This window comes from Mytilus edulis, chromosome 7 (genome assembly GCF_963676685.1).
Source record: "Mytilus edulis chromosome 7, xbMytEdul2.2, whole genome shotgun sequence".
NCBI classification, from domain to species: Eukaryota; Metazoa; Mollusca; class Bivalvia; order Mytilida; family Mytilidae; genus Mytilus; species Mytilus edulis.
This window is the reverse complement of record NC_092350.1, coordinates 64,168,305-64,187,988: the sequence shown is the minus strand read 5'-3', so window position 1 is coordinate 64,187,988 and position 19,684 is coordinate 64,168,305. Positions and strand designations below refer to the sequence as shown.

Sequence of the window (19,684 nt, the reverse complement as noted above, 5' to 3'; positions counted from 1 at the left end):
GTTGTAAAAATGCCCAGAATGATGTCAACGGAAAGGTGACATTTCAGTCTATGGATGGATGGATGAGAGAGTGAGTGGGTAAATGAGTGGGTGAATGAGAGATGAGAGTGGTGAATGAGAGATGAGAGTGGGTGAACGAGAGTGGGAGAACGAGAGTTGAGAGTGGAAGAACGAGAGAGTGGAAGAACGAGAGAGTGGGAGGAACGAGAGATCTGAGTGGGTGAATGAGAGATGAGAGTGGGTGAATGAGAGATGAGAGTGGGTGGGTGAGAGTGGGTGAATAAGAGAGTGTGATCTGGTGAATGAGTGAGTGAGTGTGCGAGAGAGTAAATTGGTGAATGAGAGATGAGAGTGGGTGAATGAGAGATGAGAGTGGGTGGGTGAAGTGGGTGGGTGAATGAGAGATAAGAGTGGGTGAATGAGAAATGAGAGTGGGTGGGTGAATGAGAGAGTGAGTGGGTGAATGGGTGAACGCGAGAGTGAGTGGTTGCATGGATGTGTGAGTAGGTGAATGAGAGAGTGAGTAGGTGAATGAGAGAGTAGGTAAGAGTGAGAGAGTGAGTGGGTAAGAGTGAGTAGGTGAATGAGAGATGAGAGTGAGTGGTGAATGAGAGAGTGAGTGGGTGAATGAGAGAAGAGTGCGTGGGTGAATGAGAAGTGATTGGGTGAATGAGAGAGTGCGTTGATGAGATAGTTCGTGAATGAGAGATTGTGTGCGAGAATGAGAGAGTGTGGTGTGCGAGAGTGAGTGAAACAGTGAGAGAGCGAATGAAAAAAGCGAGTTAAACATGCCTACCACAATGAGTGGATAAATGATGAAATTAAGAAGGCATGAAAAAACTGCATTATTATCATAAGAAAAAAGATACATATAACTATATTTTTTGTGAAACAAGGTTAAATACCTAATAGAAAAGAAAATTCAAAGCAAAATTTTATACTGATGTTTTAAACCATAAAAAAAAGGCAACAGTAGTATACCGCTGTTCAAAACTTATAAATTGATGAAAAAAAAATCGGGGTAACAAACTAAAACTGAGGGAAACGCATTAAATATTAGAGGAGAACAACGACACAACATTATAATGTAACACACACAGAAACGAACTAAGCATTAGACAAAATCCGATGAGAATAACAAATATAACATCAAAACTCAATACATGAATAGAAAAGTACCGTGACACGTCTTATAGTAATGTGAATTCACACTCAAATATTAGAGAAAATAAACAAAAAGAAACACAACGTAGCATATTACTCTATTGCAATAAAAAATCATAATATCTAATAAAATTTGTAGATTTAGCAAACAAAGTACTTATATTTGTATAAAGTAATATTCGTTTATAGTGGAACATTGTTTTAACGTTGAATAAGCTACAATTAGAAATTGCTTGCTAGTCCCTCTCTGTGATTACCATTAGATAACTCTGGTTCATTTCCAAATCAATATATCGTTAAGGGAAGATAAATAATTCGATTTTCATTCAGTCATTTTCAAAAATGGTGAACGGTTTTTTATATTGGTATGTATTCATTTTAAACGTTTCAAATTTATAAAATTATATTCGTACATCAATGTTTTTGATACACCAATAACAAAAAACTGAAATTATATATCAGAAACCTAAACTTAATTATAAAATAATGAACCTGTTTTAGGGAGACAATACTCGCATAACTGTTTCGAATTTGCACATAATACAACGGTATGTCACTCTTGCATACAAATGGTACATCAATATATTAATTAACTGTGCAATCGTGCTCCACCTTCAATGATGATTCTAAATTATAAATATAACCAAGAGTTGTTAATCTATAGATAGTGAAGACTGATGAAAGCTAACCCACCGTAAGAATATTTCTTCACAATTTTTTTAAACTTCCTCAGAAAAATGCTCGAGCCACTTGACTTTCATAGCTCATAATTAACGTTTTTACACAATATTTAATTAGAGTAGATAAAGATTATTCGCTTCTCAAAGTGTAAGACGCAATAAAAATCGTATGCTTGCACCATCTTACCGAAATACGGATTTAATTAAGTCCTGAACATTTCGACATTTCTTCGTTTATTTTTTCAAAACCGGTTTTAAACAAATCACAAGTACGTGTTAAGATCCGACTAAAAATTTATTTCCCGATATGGTAAGGTAAATTAGCTAAATCATGTATTCTAATAAAGAATGATAAATAAACAAACAACAAGTTTCTGATTTTTTTAAAATAATAAGAAATTATTAGAATTAATAATTAGAATAATTCACGAACAGTGTGTGCAGAAGGTTTAACAGCAGCTGTAAAGTTTCATTTTCAGAAAAAAATACCTTTTAATTAACATAATCATTAATGTTGAATAACTTAAAAGAAACATGCTTTGTCAAATTAAGTTAAATTTCACTCTGCCACTTTCGTTGTGCTGTTCGTTTACTCGCGGCTTTCCATCGGTATATCGAGAAAAATGACCACGAAAGAGTAAGTAACGGTGGTCAAGCATTGCTATTGGATCGTGAAAGATCTGGTATCGGAACATGAAAGCAATTAAATACAATTCAACTTCAAATAAAATATACATATTTTCTGATTGTGACAGTGCTACATCTATCCTAGAACTGAATCTGACAATGTTATTTTCGAACTGAGTCTGACAGTGCTAACCTAGAACTGGTTCTGACGGTGCTTCCCTAGAACTGAGTCTGACAGTGTTACCCTAGAACTGATTCTGAGAGTTCTTACCTAGAACTGAGTCTGACAGTGCTACCCTAGAACTTATTCGGACAGTGTTACCCTAGAACTGAGTCTGACCGTGCTATCATAGAACTGATTCTGACAGTGCTACCTTAGAACTGATTCTGACAGTTTTACCCTATTACTGATTCTGACAATGCTTCCCTAGAACTGATTCTGAAAGTCCTACACTAGAACTGATTCTGACCGTGCTACCCTAGAACTGAGTCTGACAGTGCTACCTTTGAACTGAGGTTTGATTGCGCATGTCTGAAAGGAAACAAACGTTTTTGAAGCTCTGATAATAAATATGACTTGTGATTTTTAGGATAACAGCTTCCATGTGTGACTTTAACATGCTTGAGTGCCTTTGGTTCAGTGTTTGTACGTTACGGACATCAACTATATAAATTTTGAATCATATTTAACGTAAAACTAAGATGTGACATTGAACAGGTATAATGTTTTAACAGTACCATTCGAGTGTCCATCATTAAAATCCAAACTTGAGATATAATATATTTGTGTCCTATACTGATTCCATAAATACAAAAAAGCGAAGACGTAGAAACTCAGCCAGGCCATCCCCCCAAAATACACAGATTTCCATAAAAAAAAATCTTACCAGAAGTACTGACCTTGATAGCTCTACTGATAGCATGGCAGCTACCAACCAATTAGTGACAGTGATATCACAAAAATAGCTATAGCAGTTAAGCAAATGTTGACTGATCAATTCAAAATCCTTATCGAAGAAAAATAGAGGCCTATTCTCTTTGAACTAGCCGAAATTTGATTCTGACAGTGCTACCTTAGAACTAATTCTGACAGTGTTACCCTGGAACCGAGCCTGACAGTGCTACACTAGAACTGATTCTGATAGTGTAACCCTAGATCTGATTCTGACAGTGTTACCCTAGAACTGCTTTTGACAGTGCTACCTTAGAACTGATTCTGACAGTGCTACAAAAAATGTACCTTAGAACTGATTCTGACAGTGCTACAAAAAATGTACCCTAGAACTGATTCTGACAGTGCTATTCTTAGATATCAGTCTGATAGTGCTGCACTAGATCTGATTCTGACAGTGCTACCCTAGAACTGATTCTGACAGTGCTATTCTTAGATATCAGTCTGATAGTGCTGCACTAGATCTGATTCTGACAGTGCTACCCTAGAACTGATTCTGACAGTGCTATTCTTAGATATCAGTCTGATAGTGTAACCCTAGATCTGATTCTGACAGTGTTACCCTAGAACTGCTTTTGACAGTGCTACCTTAGAACTGATTCTGACAGTGCTACAAAAAATGTACCCTAGAACTGATTCTGACAGTGCTATTCTTAGATATCAGTCTGTCAGTGCTATACTAAAACTGATTCTGACAGTGCTACCCTAGAACTGATTCTGACAGTGCTACCCTAGAACTGATTCTGACAGATATTCTGTATAGTCTGATAGAAAACACATATTTTAGATATATATGCAATTAACACCATTCACTTAAATTCATTGGTTAGTTGTTCATGAAACCTTTTTTTTTCAAATCAGCTTGATCTAGAGATGTAATTAGGTCTTTCCACCTTTCTGTGGAAAGACCTATTGTATTTCTTCTGATTATTATTTTTTTTTTTTTTTTTTTTTTTCCGCCTAATTTTGATATTGCGACAAATGTTTGTTTCTCAATATGTCGCTTAGATATTTTTCATATTGTATCGTACAGTTTATGCGCTTTTACATTTAACCCTGCTAAGCCGAACACTTTTCTTTGTAAGAGTTATCTCCCTATTCACTGTTTATCATTAGAGTGCATCTCCTTCGTAACAAAAAAAGATAGCGACAAAATTCTTTTTATAAATTGTTCGTTACATCCTAAGGAAAATTTGGCTTATTTGGATCGAAGCGATTCGATGAAATTTTATAGGAGTTATCTACCTTTACAAAATTATTTTCTCAATATGTGTTATTAACTAATAAACCGTCAACCGTATAACCCTGGAATGTATTTATTTGAGATCCCTAGGCCCTTTATTAGAAAATGGGGTCAAGGTCAAAGGTCAAGGTCAAGTTCTAAATTCGGAATTTTCCATGTGTTTGCATTTTCTCCAACCCTTGAAAAGGTACATATTAAAGAACAAGTGCAAAATGATTGCTATATAGTTATGAAGATATGTTACATTTGGTCTGATACAATTAAATAGCATCTAATAGGAGTTAGTGCCCCTGAAATGTCTTGATATGAGGTTATTTGATTATAACTTCAACTAAGTCCATTTTAATGGCATTTGACCTTGTGCAAAAGGTTGGATGACAAATGACCTTGAAAAATGACTACCGGAAGTGACCTTGAGAAAACCGGAAGTAACCTTTTTTGCAATTTTTTCGTATAAAAGTACTCAGAATCCATATATTTTGTCATATAGATACATAAACTTATTACTGAAGACTAAAAATGACTTCCAACGAACCGGAAGTGACCATGTATCTCCCATTCTTAATACAAAAGTATATAGAAACTATATATTTTTGGAATCAGTGTGAAAGAAGCTATCATATTAGACCGGAAGTGACATTCATTTCACCGGAAGTAGCATATTGTCTCCTTTATATCACTTAAAAATATGATTAAACCATTATTTATCGTATCAGTATGAACAACTATCTTCTTATCAAAATTTCTTTGATATGGAAAGACCTTCAATTGTTCTCTGAACAATTGGTTTTTAATTAATTATCGTAACCGTAAATGATTTCTTTGTTCAACGTAATTGATGCATGTGATATGCATATAACCTTTTTTAATTGGACGTTACGAAACAGGATGAACATTGATTTTTGGAGAGAAATAAACACAGAAAGGTTTTATAGGTAGCAAAGAACGTAACAGAAAGAAATCAAAATTTGCTATTTGTTTTTAATTGTTTTATATTGATTTTCAAGGCAAACTTTAAGGTGCAAATCAAACAATTTTAAGAGGTGTAACTTTAATCTAACCAGAAAGTTTCAAAGTTAGTGAAAGTATATAATCATTTTAGTCACACAAAAATTACAGACAATAGGACTGTAAGTATTTTGTACCTCGTGTTTCTGAAATTCTTGTGAGTTGCGTATGCGTCTTTGAGATGTTTTTGACACAGACAAACAGACAGACAATCGTACATGCACAAAACTCATTATAGAGAACTAAAGACTAAGCAACACGAACCCAACCAAAAATAGGGATGAGCCCAGGTGCCCCGGAAGGATAAGCAAATCCTGCTCCACATGTGGCACCAGTCGTGTTGCTCATGTTAGTACAAACCCGGTAAATAGTCGAATTCGGTAGGTCACATTCGGTAAAGTTATGTTCACAGTAAACTTATCAAATGATTTCTGTAAAATGAATCAGAAAAAGCGTGATCTATGAACAAAAACAAATCCCTGAAGATCACCGTAAAATGAAAAACAAAAGGCATACTTTATATGCAAAAGCAAACTCCAAGATCACGTTCTTTTACAAGTTTTCCTATTGCTTTAAGATTATTAAGGTGAAATACATGATAATCAACATACTGAATGACTTCGACTTCACGATACTGTAATATCTTCTAAATAGAAGAGATGTGTTGTTAATTTTCATTTGACACCTTCTTTACCTTCTCATGGTTTATATATTTCACAACTCGTTTTCTATACAAATGTCTATTGTGACGTTTTAGTGACAAATAGACGCAATCTATGTATAGCGAGTAAATTATTAAGTCATGGATTTCATTATTACTTCAAACTTTTACTTAGTTCTTTCATATATTTATGATTTGGTTTTGATCATTGATTGATTAGTTTATTGATTGATGTTTAACGCCACTTTCAGCAATATTGGATATTTCAAGGAAGTCAGTTTGTATAGGGGGAGGAAACCGGGGTGTCCGGTGAGAACCAGAGACTTCGGCAGAAACAATTCTGTATAGAAGCTATTACAAACGGGATATCACATCCTAATGTTTACAGTGGTGCTGTTAATAAAGCTAGACTATATATATATATACGATCCTTGTTGTTTCGTTGATAATTTGAAATAACTAATTCATAAAAGATTTGATGGGTTAAACATTTTCCAATAAATTGAAAAACTGTGTGTGTGTTGTGCTGCTACACCAATGGCCCAGATTAAGGATAGTTAAGCACTCAAAATTATGATTTGCCCGCCATATTCCCATGTCGGGAACCTGTATACTTAAGTGGTTGTCGCTGATTGCTGTCTGTCATATTTATATTTAGGTTGTTGTTTTGTCAAAAATTTACAGTTGTTTTTGTTTTTGTTTTATTGTTTAGATTGTTTCACATTTTGTCACGTCGGGCCCGGACTAATCCTAATATATTGAAAAAAATCCAAAGCTTCCATGTGCCGTTCCATAGTTTGAACACCCTCAATATAAAGTTCTCTCTTCATATATCTTAATTGATTCGGTTAGTTTGGTTTGCTTAGGTTTTTGTATGCTGTTGTTCTTTCTTTTTCTTTAAGTAATCTTTGAGAAATAGGAGACAAATAATATAATTTCTATGAAATTTTGTTACACTTTTTGGATCAATGGTGAACTTGACTCATAGTGAAGAGTCTATCGTAACTGTTGGATTAAAAAAAATGAATTCCCGGGGTTCTTGAATATCTGAATTTAACCGTGTATTTAGATTTTGAATTTAAATTGGTCCACATTGATGTCCAATGGTTCCAAAATTAAACTTTGTTTGATTTCATAAAACAAAAATAAATTCTTGGAGTTCTTTGATAGGATGAATCTAAACATGTATATAGGTTTTTGATTTTGGGCCCAGTTTTCTAGTAGTTCCAAATCGGGGTTATCGTTTAGAAATTGCAAGTATCATGAAAAGTGCCATATGATTTATAAGTGCTTTGTTATTTATATTTCTTTGTAATTGAAACTGATAATCTGGTGATGATGGAAACGCACAGGAACTGCATCTTCTAAGTAAAACAGTTTTGAAAATATGTTTAAAAAAATAGATTTATCGGGGAATATTTTGTTCATGTTGTTGTAGCTGTTGCCCTTAGAATGATTGAAAATAATAACAGCATTGTTATATTACTTTTACGATGTTACGTTTTCAGGAACTTAATCTGTGATAACGAATTATACAATTCGTGATAATTAACGATTATAATTCGTGATCTTGAATTCAAATTATATTTGTGGAAGTCCTGGGCTTCCGTAAAATAGTGTGGTTTTATCAGTACACATGTTGTTAACGCAATGAATGCCTGATAAACTGTATCGAAATACAAGTGTTTGTCGTTTTACAGCACTGTTTTTAACAGGTATCTATTGTCATGATTGTAACAAATTAGGTTAAGTTATTTACCCATTAAAAACAAACTGAAAAACACACACAAAGTATCCATAATAGACTATATAATTGCAACGTACTACAATGTAATGCCTGAGTGTATATTCATCATTTATAAATATTCACTACCATGCACAAAATACAGTTTGAAAGGTGGAAAGACACATAGTACCCCATGTACACACATGAACAGGTTGAAAGAAAAAGATTACAAAAGCTTTAATTTGAAATAAAAAAAAAAACATATCAGTAGGACATTACAATGAGGTAACAAGAAGTTGAAAGTTCATTAGGTAGAACGTAAGATCGTACATGTAGCTAGATTTATATTAGTTACAACTACGCGCACACGGTTAAAATATAAAGTGACTGTTTAATCAAAGTGGTTTTCAGAGTTCGTTTCAAGTGAGTATTCCATTTATAACATAGAATAATATCTTTAAAATCATATACATTTCGGAATTCAACAAATGTATGTTTGGAACAAGGAAGTAGTTACACATGTTACAGTAAACCTGTTAATTTAGAAATGTATTTGGATGCATTTATAGGGAAAACGGTACTATTACATTTTCCAAGCATTAGGTTGGCATTTTGTGTACCCAAGACAGGCGAAGGAAGTCAACTTAGGAGCACCGTGATTGGATGTAAGGGTACAATATATTTTTTGTATTTATCTATGAATAACTGCAGCGTTTATATTTACAATATAAATTTTAAACCTATTGAAATGTTTTCTAGAGAATCATTTGAAAAGGCTTTCAAAATTTTATAAATTTGCTGCAAAATGACGGTGGGCATGGATAACATAAACAAGCTCCGTTGGAAATTGGTCATGATACTATTTGGCTTCAATTTTTAAAATAGAGTAATAAAGTACTAACACCACACATAACTGTTTTATCCAGGTTTTTATTATAAAAAGTGGTAAAATTAGAAAATGTTAGTATTGTCGCCTATGGCAGAATAAATAGTATCGTTTTCCCTATAATAGACGTATTGCATATTACCGACTGTTGACCCCGGATTATATAATTTTTCGACAGGTTACCTAATCGGTGCAATTTGGGGAGAAAATTTAATTTTCTTCGATGATTTTATCGCGTGTATAGAAAACATAAAACAGTTAATGCCCCCCCCCCCCCCCAAACAACAACAAAAAAAAATGTACAGATTGAAAGCTTTATTCTCATTCTTTACGTTGTTTCTACTTGACCAAAGACGAAAGACCTGAATGTCCTAACACAGAGTAGGTATCCTGTCTAAAAATTATAAATTCAGGAGTCACAATTTGGTTACATGAAAAAAGTCTATTGCGATTGTGGAACAACGGACAAAAATGCAATATTAGGGAGTTACCATTTGATTTTTAGGGGGGGGGGGGGGGGCTAGGATAATTTTGTTTCAGTTAATGATGCTAGTATCTGATGCATTGTATTGTCAAAAACTAGAATGTTTATGTAACAACAGTATTTTACTTTCCAAATATAGCTAACAGTTTACATTTTTAACACTTTGTTAAAAATCGATAGTTTGGGGCCAAAAAGGGGTCTAACCGGGCCTACTTCTTTGAAAAAAAAAGGCAGGACAGGAGTTTTGAGTAAAAAAAAATGTCAGGATGAGCAACTTTGCCAAAAAAAATGGAGCAGGATGACAATTGTGTAAACAAAAAATAAGGATAAACTAATAAAGAAAAGCCGACAGGATAGAGTGAAAAAATAAAAATGCAGGACAGAGATTACAACTTTAAAAAAAAAAATGGTAGATAACTTAACCATTTCGACTTTATTTAGGAAATACTGCATACGAACAACGCTATCATACTTCAAAATACAAGTTTATATCTCTGACCTACAGTATATCGTCACAATTCTCGCAACATAGAATATCTCAAAAATTTCGGAACTTTCACCTTTTACAGCACACTGTATACAAATGTAGGTCACTTTGTAAATATAGATGGTCCATGCGAAAACCAACCCTCTTTAATTTTTTCTACTGACTTCCAGATATGATATGAAAAGACGGAGTTGTGGTATGATTGGCAGTGAGAAAACTATCCACCAGTGTTCAAATTACGTGGTTGTAAGAAATTTAGGTCTACAATGAGAAAAAAACATACCGTATAGTCAGTTATAAAAGGTCCAGAAATGTAGCTCCCCTCGTATTGGTCATGGTAAGTACAGATCCGGTGGAAAGTGCCGTTTGCTGATGTCAGATTCAAGGAAAAGAGAAAGGAATATTGTGGCTACGATAATAACAGTTTATATGTGAAAACGCATCTTACGCATCTGGCGCAATACCGTTTTGTTACGTTTTCTATATTTTTATTTTCGGAGATATTTTATAGATTCTACATTGTTGTAATTTATTTCAGACAGATGTTTTATAGTATGGTTTTCATTTACAAATAGTTTGTCCTGTACCAAGTCAGGAATATGGCATTTGTTATCAAATAGTTCGTTTCTGTGTATGTTGGCGTTTGTTTTTGTTTTTTTGTACTTCAATGTGGCTGTTGTTCCTTTGTTTTCCTCTTATAGTTGATGTGTGTTTCCCTCGGTTTTAGTTTGTAACACGGATTTGTTATCTATCAATCGATTTATGACTTTTGAACACCGGTATACTACTGTTGCCTTTATTTGTTTAATGATAAGTTGCTTGATAAATTGTTAGTAAAAAAGCTGTCCTACTTAGAAATAAAATGTTTTCGATTGTTGTCTTCTGAAACAAAACTCATAGAGGTGTCAAACATCTGAACGATTTTATAAAAATCATGGCCACTCCAAGATCATTTTATATTTGTACTATATTATTATTAAGTCCTATTGAATATAATTTTCAATGGCAACCATTGTAACTATTATGCAATTTTTATTTAGTATGAAATGCATTTAAAAAAGAAAATAAGAAGATGTGGTTGGATTGCCAATGAGGCAACTCTCCACAAGAGACCAAATGCAACCAAAAGTCTGCTTTTATTAATTTTAAGTTTTGTAAATGATGGATCTGAATTTGGAGAAACTCAAGGAACTGAGAAATACCATGAAACCTATTCCATTACCAGAGTTTGAAGGGGTTCGATTTCCGGCTGTAATTTCAATAAGAACAAAGGGAGTAGAGAAAGCTTTACAAAACATAAAGGAAATTCAGTCTAGAGATTCAGATATTATGATCTGCACATATCCAAAATCAGGTAATAGTATTAAAACACCATACTTTTGATTCATTATTATTCGTTGGGTACAATTTTTCGTGGATGTCATGGGTACAGGACAAACTCGAAATCAAATATCCACATAAATTCAAGTTTTCCGCAATCCACGAAAATTGGTACCCACGAAATCAAATGAATCTACATTAAAGAAAATAGCTTTTAATATATAAATTAGAGCTTTTTCAGACCATCTGAAAATCACATACTATTTTTTGCCTATCATACATGTACATGTCATAAGTTAAATTCCCTTTGTCTTTATTTCCGTTTTCTGTAATTTTGAGCCATTTTTTCTTCATTCTTTGTTTTTGCCCATAATTTCTCTTTTCTGTATCTTAATGACCTATTTTACTGCATTAGTTAGTTTTAGCGCACTATATTATATATATATATATATATCTCCCAAAAGATTATGCGCAATAGAATCGTTTACGGTAAACTTTATAAATTCAAGCAATTTAAAGAATGCAGAGTTTCATTTCTTCGGCTAGAATACTGTCATAACTGATTGTTAATCATCAAATCGATAACATGCGGATGTTAATGTCTCGCATTAAAACAAACTACACACATTTTTATTTCATAAAACACTAGAACGACAATTTTGTGCGCACAATATGAAAACGTTATAAATGTGAGTATGTGTTCGAGAATTACACAATAATATAAACGGTTCTAATTTACTGCACTAGATGCGCATTTCAATAATTCATGTCTCTTCAGTGATGCTCGAAGCCAAAATATTTAAAAATCCAAAACCTAATACAAACGTTGAAAAGCTAATCCACCGAAACGACCTACAGAATAGCCAAAACCGGACAATGAATCAAGGCTTTACATGAGCATGATGAGGGAGATATATTCCTTAATTTTGAATGATTTCTAAAATTTTATAACAGTAAATTTCAATCAAAACAATATTACTATCCGTATTTTCATACCAGTACCGAAGTTTTGGCTACTGGTAATACTCTAGGGGACTAACAGCAGTGATAGTAATACTATAAACAGCACCAATTTTGCTGCACCAGTGCCAGATGCGCATTTCACCGTGCAAAATTGATTTAAAAAAAGTATTTATCTTTTTACGCACGTATTTATATATATAGCAGTACGTATCTGGTTTCTAATTATCTATCAAATATCACCATTTTCTGACCACTTAAATATTACAGTTATCATTCATTAATATTCATTATAATTGTTTATTTTTTATGTAAAAGAAGTTGCATAGTATTTGTCAGTAGTCAGTCACCTAACAACTAAACAAAATACAAAAGAAATTTAGAGAACAAATATCCGTCTGTAACCATGGTAACAATCAAAAATTAAATTGTGTAAACTATTTATCAGGCTCTAATACACCCGGTTCTAGACAAGATGTGAATAAGATCAAAATAGGCTACCAAAAATCAAACGTCAGCACCAATTCGCCGTTTCAGAATCTTAAGCATTTTGGGTAATATTTTCAAAAGCGTACACCAAAATGCTGTGATTGGCTAACAACGTCCCAAACAATTGAAATTCAACCAATGAGGTGACGTTGTTTTCATTTTGGGGTACGGACAATGAAATTACCCAGAATGCATTATATTCTGAAACGGCTAATTTCTCACGACAAACTCTCTAAGATATAACTAGAATGAAATTCAAAACAGTGTGGCTGTGGCCATTGATTGACACATTAAATTCATCCATTGACTGGGACAATTTAGGTGAACGTTTGTATGTAACGACCACTTCTCACTATGTACTTTTTAAAGACACTTAAACTATGGGGTCACCAAAGGTTCTCAACACCTTAATAAAGTAATTCGATAAATTAATAAAAAATAACGCGATGTTTTGATTTATATCAATTATATAAATCAAAACATAAAGGTTATTCCTGATTAATTTTTCGAATTATTTTATAATTAAAGGCGTTAAGAAACCTGTGGTGACCCCACATTAAATGTCTATCGTAGGTACGTCGTGAACAGTGGTCGTTACAGACAAACGTTCACGTAAATTGTCCCAGTCAATGGATGAATTTGATGTGTCAATCAATGGCCACAGCCACACTGTTTTGAATTTCATTCTAAACACGACACATGATGAGCTTCCGGACTTGGGAAGGGCACGTTCACAATTGTCTTAATAACAAAAACGATCGATTCCTATTATACGAATTAATTTAATAATACCTGTATTTATACTTGTTAATTTTCCAGTGTTTTTTTACTCCAAAGGAACGCATTGGGTTAATGAAGTTACCAATATGTTAATAAGAAATAAAACAGAACTGGATACCAGTAGCAAAATTTCGACGATGTTAGAAGTTATTCCTGATCTCTCAGTCTTAGATGCACTGCCATCACCAAGGTTACTTAATACTCATTGTTCATTTAAATATCTACCAAAGAAGCATATCGAAAATAGATGCAAGATTATTCATATCATTAGAAACCCGAAAGATGTCTGTGTCTCGTTTTATTATCACGCAGAGAGTGACCCCGTACTGGACTTTACTGGATCCTGGGATGATTTTTTCGAAATGTGGATGTCAGACAAATGTAAGTTACCAGCATACAAAATCATGAAAAGAAATAAATGTATCCGGGCATTTATTTAAATCATTCCTACATTCAAACTGATAAAAAAATGTAGAATCTTGTGATATGAATAAACATTATAAAATGAGATTAATTGATTGACAAATGTGAGTTACCAGCATTCAAAATCACGAAAAAAACTAATTTATCGTGGCATTTATTCAAATGATCCACATAGTTAAACTGAAAAAAAGAAAATCTATGTATTTGTACTAATCTTGTTTTATGAATAAAATGAGATTAATTGATTGATTGTTGGTTGCTTGTCGTCCAGTGAGAAATATTTCATACATGTTCAGACTAATTATAAAGCGGTGATATACGTCAAAGAGACTGCAACATGGAAAAGAAGCCAGACTACATATTTAGTTCAGAATATTATTATCAATCATGAACACGTTTCTATATTGTATGTCATGTTAAATTTTGTTCACTATTTTTTTGCTATTTTTCTCATTTCTATGGAAGAGTATTTTCGATTCTTATCGGTAGAATTAGATTGTTAAAACTATGTTATTCAATTGTAGGTGCCTATGGATCATGGTACAATTATGAGAAAGAAATGGAACAAGCAGAGAAAGATTTTCCTGGCATGATATTTACTTGCTACTTCGAAGAAATGAAAAAGGTCTTTTTTGACATAATGCAATCATTTCCATTATGTGCATTTTTATTCCAATACGCACATGAGCAACAAGACGGGTACCACATGTGAAACAGGATATACTTACCCTTCCGGAGCACCTGAGATCACCCCCTATTTTTGGTTGGGTTCGTGTTGCTCAGTCTTTATTTTTCTATGTTGTGTTTTGTGTACTGTTGTTTAGTTGTCTTTTTCTTTTTAACCATGGCGTTGTCAGTTTATTTTCAACTTGTGAGTTTGGATGTCCTTTTGTTATCCCTCTCCTCTCTTTTACAGTCAAAAACGTTTTACATCTAGGTACTGCTGCTCTTATTAACAGCTCAAGCAGGTGGTTAAACATAATTTACACACCAAGCGTACAAGTCTTCCGAAACAAAAAGGTAATTTCAGATTAAAGCAGAATGGTTGTGATTTGATTGTCAATGTAATAATAAAATAGAGAATTGAAATGGGGAATGTGTCAAAGAGACAACAACCCGACCAAAAAGCATAAAACAGTCCGAGGCCACCAATGGGTCTTCAACACAGCAAAAAAATCTCGCATCCGGAGGCGGCTTCAGAAGGATCCTGAACAAAAACGTGTACTACTTCAGTGAAAATGGACGTCACACTAAAATTCAAAACATATAAATGAACTAAAATAAAAAAATAAATAAAAACTGACTAACAAAGGCCAGACTCCTGACTTCGGACAGGCCAAAAACTGCGGCGGGGTTTAACATGTTTTGTGAGATCTCAACCCTCCAATGTAATAAGTAATTTACGACAAAAGAGACGATTTTTCGTTCCCTATTGTTAATTTTCCATTTTTAAATGGTGATGTTCCTTTGGCACCATCTTACGGTGTTTTTATTTCACAACTTGTTCGCTATGCCCGTGTCTGTTGTGACGTTTTTGATTTTAACGAACGCAACCTATGTATTACTGGTAAATTATTAAACCAGGGATATCGTTACCATAAATTACTTAAAACCTTTACTAAATTTTTGCATAGATATAAAGATTGGTTTTGAAGTTTGGTTGTACCTGTAGAAAACTTATTTCAAACGGGATAGCACATCCTCATTTTTACGGAAATGTTGTTAACCGTGCCCGGAAATTTAGAAATGATCCATGTAAACTTGTCGCTCCTTTAAATAAACTTTTTCTAAAAGGTTACCTATTCAAGACTGTAATAAGATCATTGAATATTATTTTATTGGTATAAATATTGATTTTGTTATCAGTAAATTAAAAGCTAACTAAATATTCGTATTAGTATGTTATATGTATATACATATTCATGGATCTACAATCTGTCGATACCTGTAACTTGGCATTGCACAAGGTCATGCTTTTCTCTGGCTGTTTATGACGTTTTTACACTAAATCCATTTGATGTTGGATGTGTATGGATCGATAATTTAGTCTTAGTTGCATGATTTTTTTTTATTAGTTGTTAGTGGCTTTGAACTAGCTGTCAGATAACTGCGAGTACTCTCAGATCTGTTCATTGTGTCTTTTTGTGTCGGGATGTATAAGTACCGGGCCACGTCCATTTGTATTTTTGTCCATCTGATGAGTTAAGCCTTTTTCAACTGATTTTTATACATGTAGTTCGTTCTTATGTTGTACTGTTATGCCACTGTCCCAGGTTAGGGGAATGGTTGGGATCCCGCTAACATGTTTAACCCCGCCACATTATTTATGTATGTGCCTGTCCCAAGTCAGGAGCCTGTAATTCAGTGGTTGTCGTTTGTTTATGTGTTACATATTTGTTTTTCGTTCATTTTTTTTTACATAAATAAGGCCGTTAGTTTTCTCGTTTGAATTGTTTTACATTGTCTTATCGGGGCCTTTTATAGCTCACTATGCGGTATGTGCTTTGCTTATTGTTGAAGGCCGTACGGTGACCTATAGTTGTTAATGTCTGTGTCATTTTGGTCTTTTGTGGATAGTTGTCTCATTGGCAATCATACCACATCTTCTTTTTTATATATACACCAGAAACCAAATGACGTTTTATCTTAAGGGGTAACAGAACACCTAAATAAGTAAAGTCTTAAAAGAAACAGTTGAGCGTTTTAATCCTGTAGTATTAGTAAGCAGAAATCAAGCTTTTGAACGATCAAAATTAGTGTTTGTCAAACTGCTATACAGCCAACCAAATTATTCCTGTAAATTGTGCGGTTCAAATCTCTAGAAATTTTCATATTTTTGTAAACTGGTCAAAGTAAATATTTTGTCAAAACTTTATGAAAATTAAAGGAGCCAAGTCTGTTTTAGTCAAAGTGTTGGATACCCCCTTAAATGACCTTTTGATTAACATAATATGACAGGCAAAACATTGGACTTTACAGATAAAGTCACGTGGTATCAATGTGTTAGCTTTAATGAAGTTTTATTTGATTCTATTTAGGATAGTAAAAGAGAGATACAGCGATTGGCTAATTTCCTAGGTATACCATGCACCGAAAAGACTATAGAAAATATTGCCGGAACAACGTCCTTTAATAATATGCAGCAAAATAAACTAGATCTCACGAAAGTAGTTTCTGGAAAAGGCTTCATATATAGAAAGGGTAAGATAATGTAAGATAGTACACAGAGATTACAAAATTTGCATTGTTTTAACAATCAAATTAGTAAAATAACCTTTTAATTTAATTTCAAAATTCCTTACGATTTTGCTTTTTTCTATCCTGCTGTACAATACCGGATTAGGTTGCTAGTGATTTGAAGATGATAAAGAAAGGAATTAAAGGGACTGATTTCATCTTAAGCTATGCATTAACCAAACTCCCTATTGTAATTACTAAGTAATTGTAAACACAACTTAATGGGGAAGATGGGTTGTTACTATAGATCATTATTAGGGAGTTTGCAATTTAAAAACTAAAATAGCAACGTTTACCATAGATCCCAGTTTAAATTCGTCATTTTTTGTCAGTTTCAAGACCGAAATATACATACTAAATTAAAGAAGGTATTTTATTTTCAATAGTACCTTAATGTCGAGCGCACTGTTTTGTATGATACATGTATACATTTTTACATGTATTCGATGAAAATTGGGTTATTGAGTAATAGGACTAACATCACCTATATATCTTAACGTGAAGCTTAAACACTTACAAGATGCCTTTTCATTTTGTCTTTATTTAAAAAGTCAATGCATGAATTCGGCTCCAGATCAAATTAAACCTTCATTTGCCATCATGGGTGCCAAGTCAGTACTTATTTGAATGCCGACTATTTGCTGAAATGTAAATTCACATTACTTGTTTAACCGACATTTACATTCAAAACTATCGGGATTCCATACTTATGTCAAAACTGTCTACGTATACGTAAGTCAAAGCTGTGACAACCACGAAGGTTATTTAATCAATTTTGTTTTGATAAACTTGCAAAAATATATAGACATTGATGTTTAAAATATACTTGCACCTAAAAAAAGGAAAAGCTCAATAAGAACTAACCATACGACTTTTTTTTCGATTTTTACATTTTTAAAAATCCAAACGTTACTACCAAAGCTTAATCGATGACATACAATTCAAAAAATAAAACTAAAGGCAAAGTGCTCCTTGTCATAGTTAGTATGGATATGATTTTCCAATAATTCTGTTTCAGGGGAAATAGGAGACTGGAAAAATCATTTTACAGTAGCACAAAATGAGCGGTTTGATGTACAGTACACAGAAAGATTTAAGGACAGTTCATACACACTTTCTTTTGAACAAAGTATCATTTGTTAGAAAAAAAAATAAAAAATGTAGGAACAGTCCTTTTCCAAGTGATGTGACATGGCAAGTTTGTTTTAACATAGACAGGTATAAAGCTATAAAAACAATAAAATGTTGTACGGCGATGTCTAGATTTAATTGAGGAAAATAGAAACGTACGTGGATACGAGTCAACAAAATATAGAGATCAGCAATCATTATGGATGTTATTATAGTGTCAAAGGCAAGAACTATGAGATTGAATGACAGAATCATCATAAAATAGAAATTGTAAAAACTGTAATATTAATGAAGTTGAAGATGAAACCCACTTTTTCTTAACATGTAAATTTAATAAATCTTCATGTCAGACATAAATAGTATTTTTCCAGAATTATCTGACAAAAATAGAGTAGAATTACTTCTGTCTTCATTTGATATTATGCAGCTTTCTGTTCCGTTTTTAAAAAGTTATTTGGACTGAGGAGAGTGGACACAACACATGCATTATTACTTGTTTTACTACAGTACCGCTATACATATATGATTTTTGATATTTTATAATGTTTGCATTGTGCATATATTTGTATTGTATTGTTTATATGCCTTCAACTCCTCGGTGTATAAATATGCATTTCATTAATAAATATATTAATTTTAGTTTCACATAAATATACTTTTTATATTTAGATATGATTTGATTTCAAATAAGACAACTATCCACACATGTATGTGTGATGTGATGGTTAGCAACAGCATGCAACTGTATGGATTTCAACAATGAACAAAACCCATACCGTAAAGTCAGATGTGGAAGGTCAATTCTTGGCAAAATGTTAATTAGTTGAAACGAAATAACCAACTGCCTTGTTAATGCAAACGCAATAAACGAAACACGAATACTTAGAAAAATAGTAATCAGTCGTCTGTAATGGATCAAAGGCTCTCGATCATGACTTTGGAAAGGCGCATACAAAGTGTGACGGGATAAAACGAACTTAATACTTCTATGTTTCAATCTCTCCTAAGTCATATTCGTTAATCAAGTCTGTTACTAAAAGTACTTTCATAAGTTGTTAGCATAGCATTCATGGTAAATTTGTATTTTTTAGATCCTTCCGGTCATTTCCCACATCGTTTGCACAACTGATTCCACACTTGGAAACTGTGTAATCTATGAGTTATTGTCATACGTGTATACTGCTACGTAAAAGGGTTTTGGTAATTCCTTTCATATTTGGTGTCATGAAATTATACCTTGGGAACTCAAAAGTAAATGTTCGTAACTGATAGAGAGGGTTCGACCTGTGCTTTTGCTCAAGGTATTTAGGACAACATACTGATAATCATCCAATCACATGACAACACAACCGGTGACAGAAACCTAGTAATTGCAAGAGGTGACGATTTAGCCAAACAAATGACAGGTGTCAGAAACCTAAAAATG

General features: G+C 33.3%; 1 protein-coding gene across 3 annotated transcripts; it reads left to right on the top strand.

The window, feature by feature from the left end:
• The first annotated feature begins 7,745 nt into the window (after window positions 1-7,745).
• LOC139481977 (sulfotransferase 1B1-like) lies at window positions 7,746-18,859 on the top strand. Of its 3 annotated transcripts, none has more exons than XM_071265548.1 (6): window positions 7,746-8,050; window positions 11,069-11,272; window positions 13,525-13,848; window positions 14,415-14,515; window positions 16,929-17,091; window positions 18,146-18,859. In XM_071265548.1, exons 2-6 carry the CDS (start codon window positions 11,077-11,079, stop codon window positions 18,268-18,270), a joined length of 909 nt encoding a protein of 302 aa, XP_071121649.1. In that variant the 5' UTR covers window positions 7,746-8,050; window positions 11,069-11,076; the 3' UTR covers window positions 18,271-18,859. The 3 variants fall into 3 exon arrangements, with proteins under 3 accessions (XP_071121649.1, XP_071121650.1, XP_071121651.1); XM_071265549.1 differs by lacking the exon at window positions 7,746-8,050 and adding an exon at window positions 8,373-8,484; XM_071265550.1 differs by lacking the exon at window positions 7,746-8,050 and having other exon boundaries at window positions 10,954-11,272.
• Window positions 18,860-19,684: the final 825 nt, after the last annotated feature.

What these genes read in the sequence shown, in the direction of transcription:
- LOC139481977 (XM_071265548.1), top strand. Translation starts at nt 11,077, where the DNA reads ATGATGGATCTGAATTTGGAGAAACTCAAGGAACTGAGAAATACCATG. An exon ending in AATGTGGATGTCAGACAAAT is followed by an intron (nt 13,849 to 14,414) that starts GTAAGTTACCAG and finishes ATTCAATTGTAG; the next exon opens with GTGCCTATGGATCATGGTAC. An exon ending in AGGCTTCATATATAGAAAGG is followed by an intron (nt 17,092 to 18,145) that starts GTAAGATAATGT and finishes ATTCTGTTTCAG; the next exon opens with GGGAAATAGGAGACTGGAAA.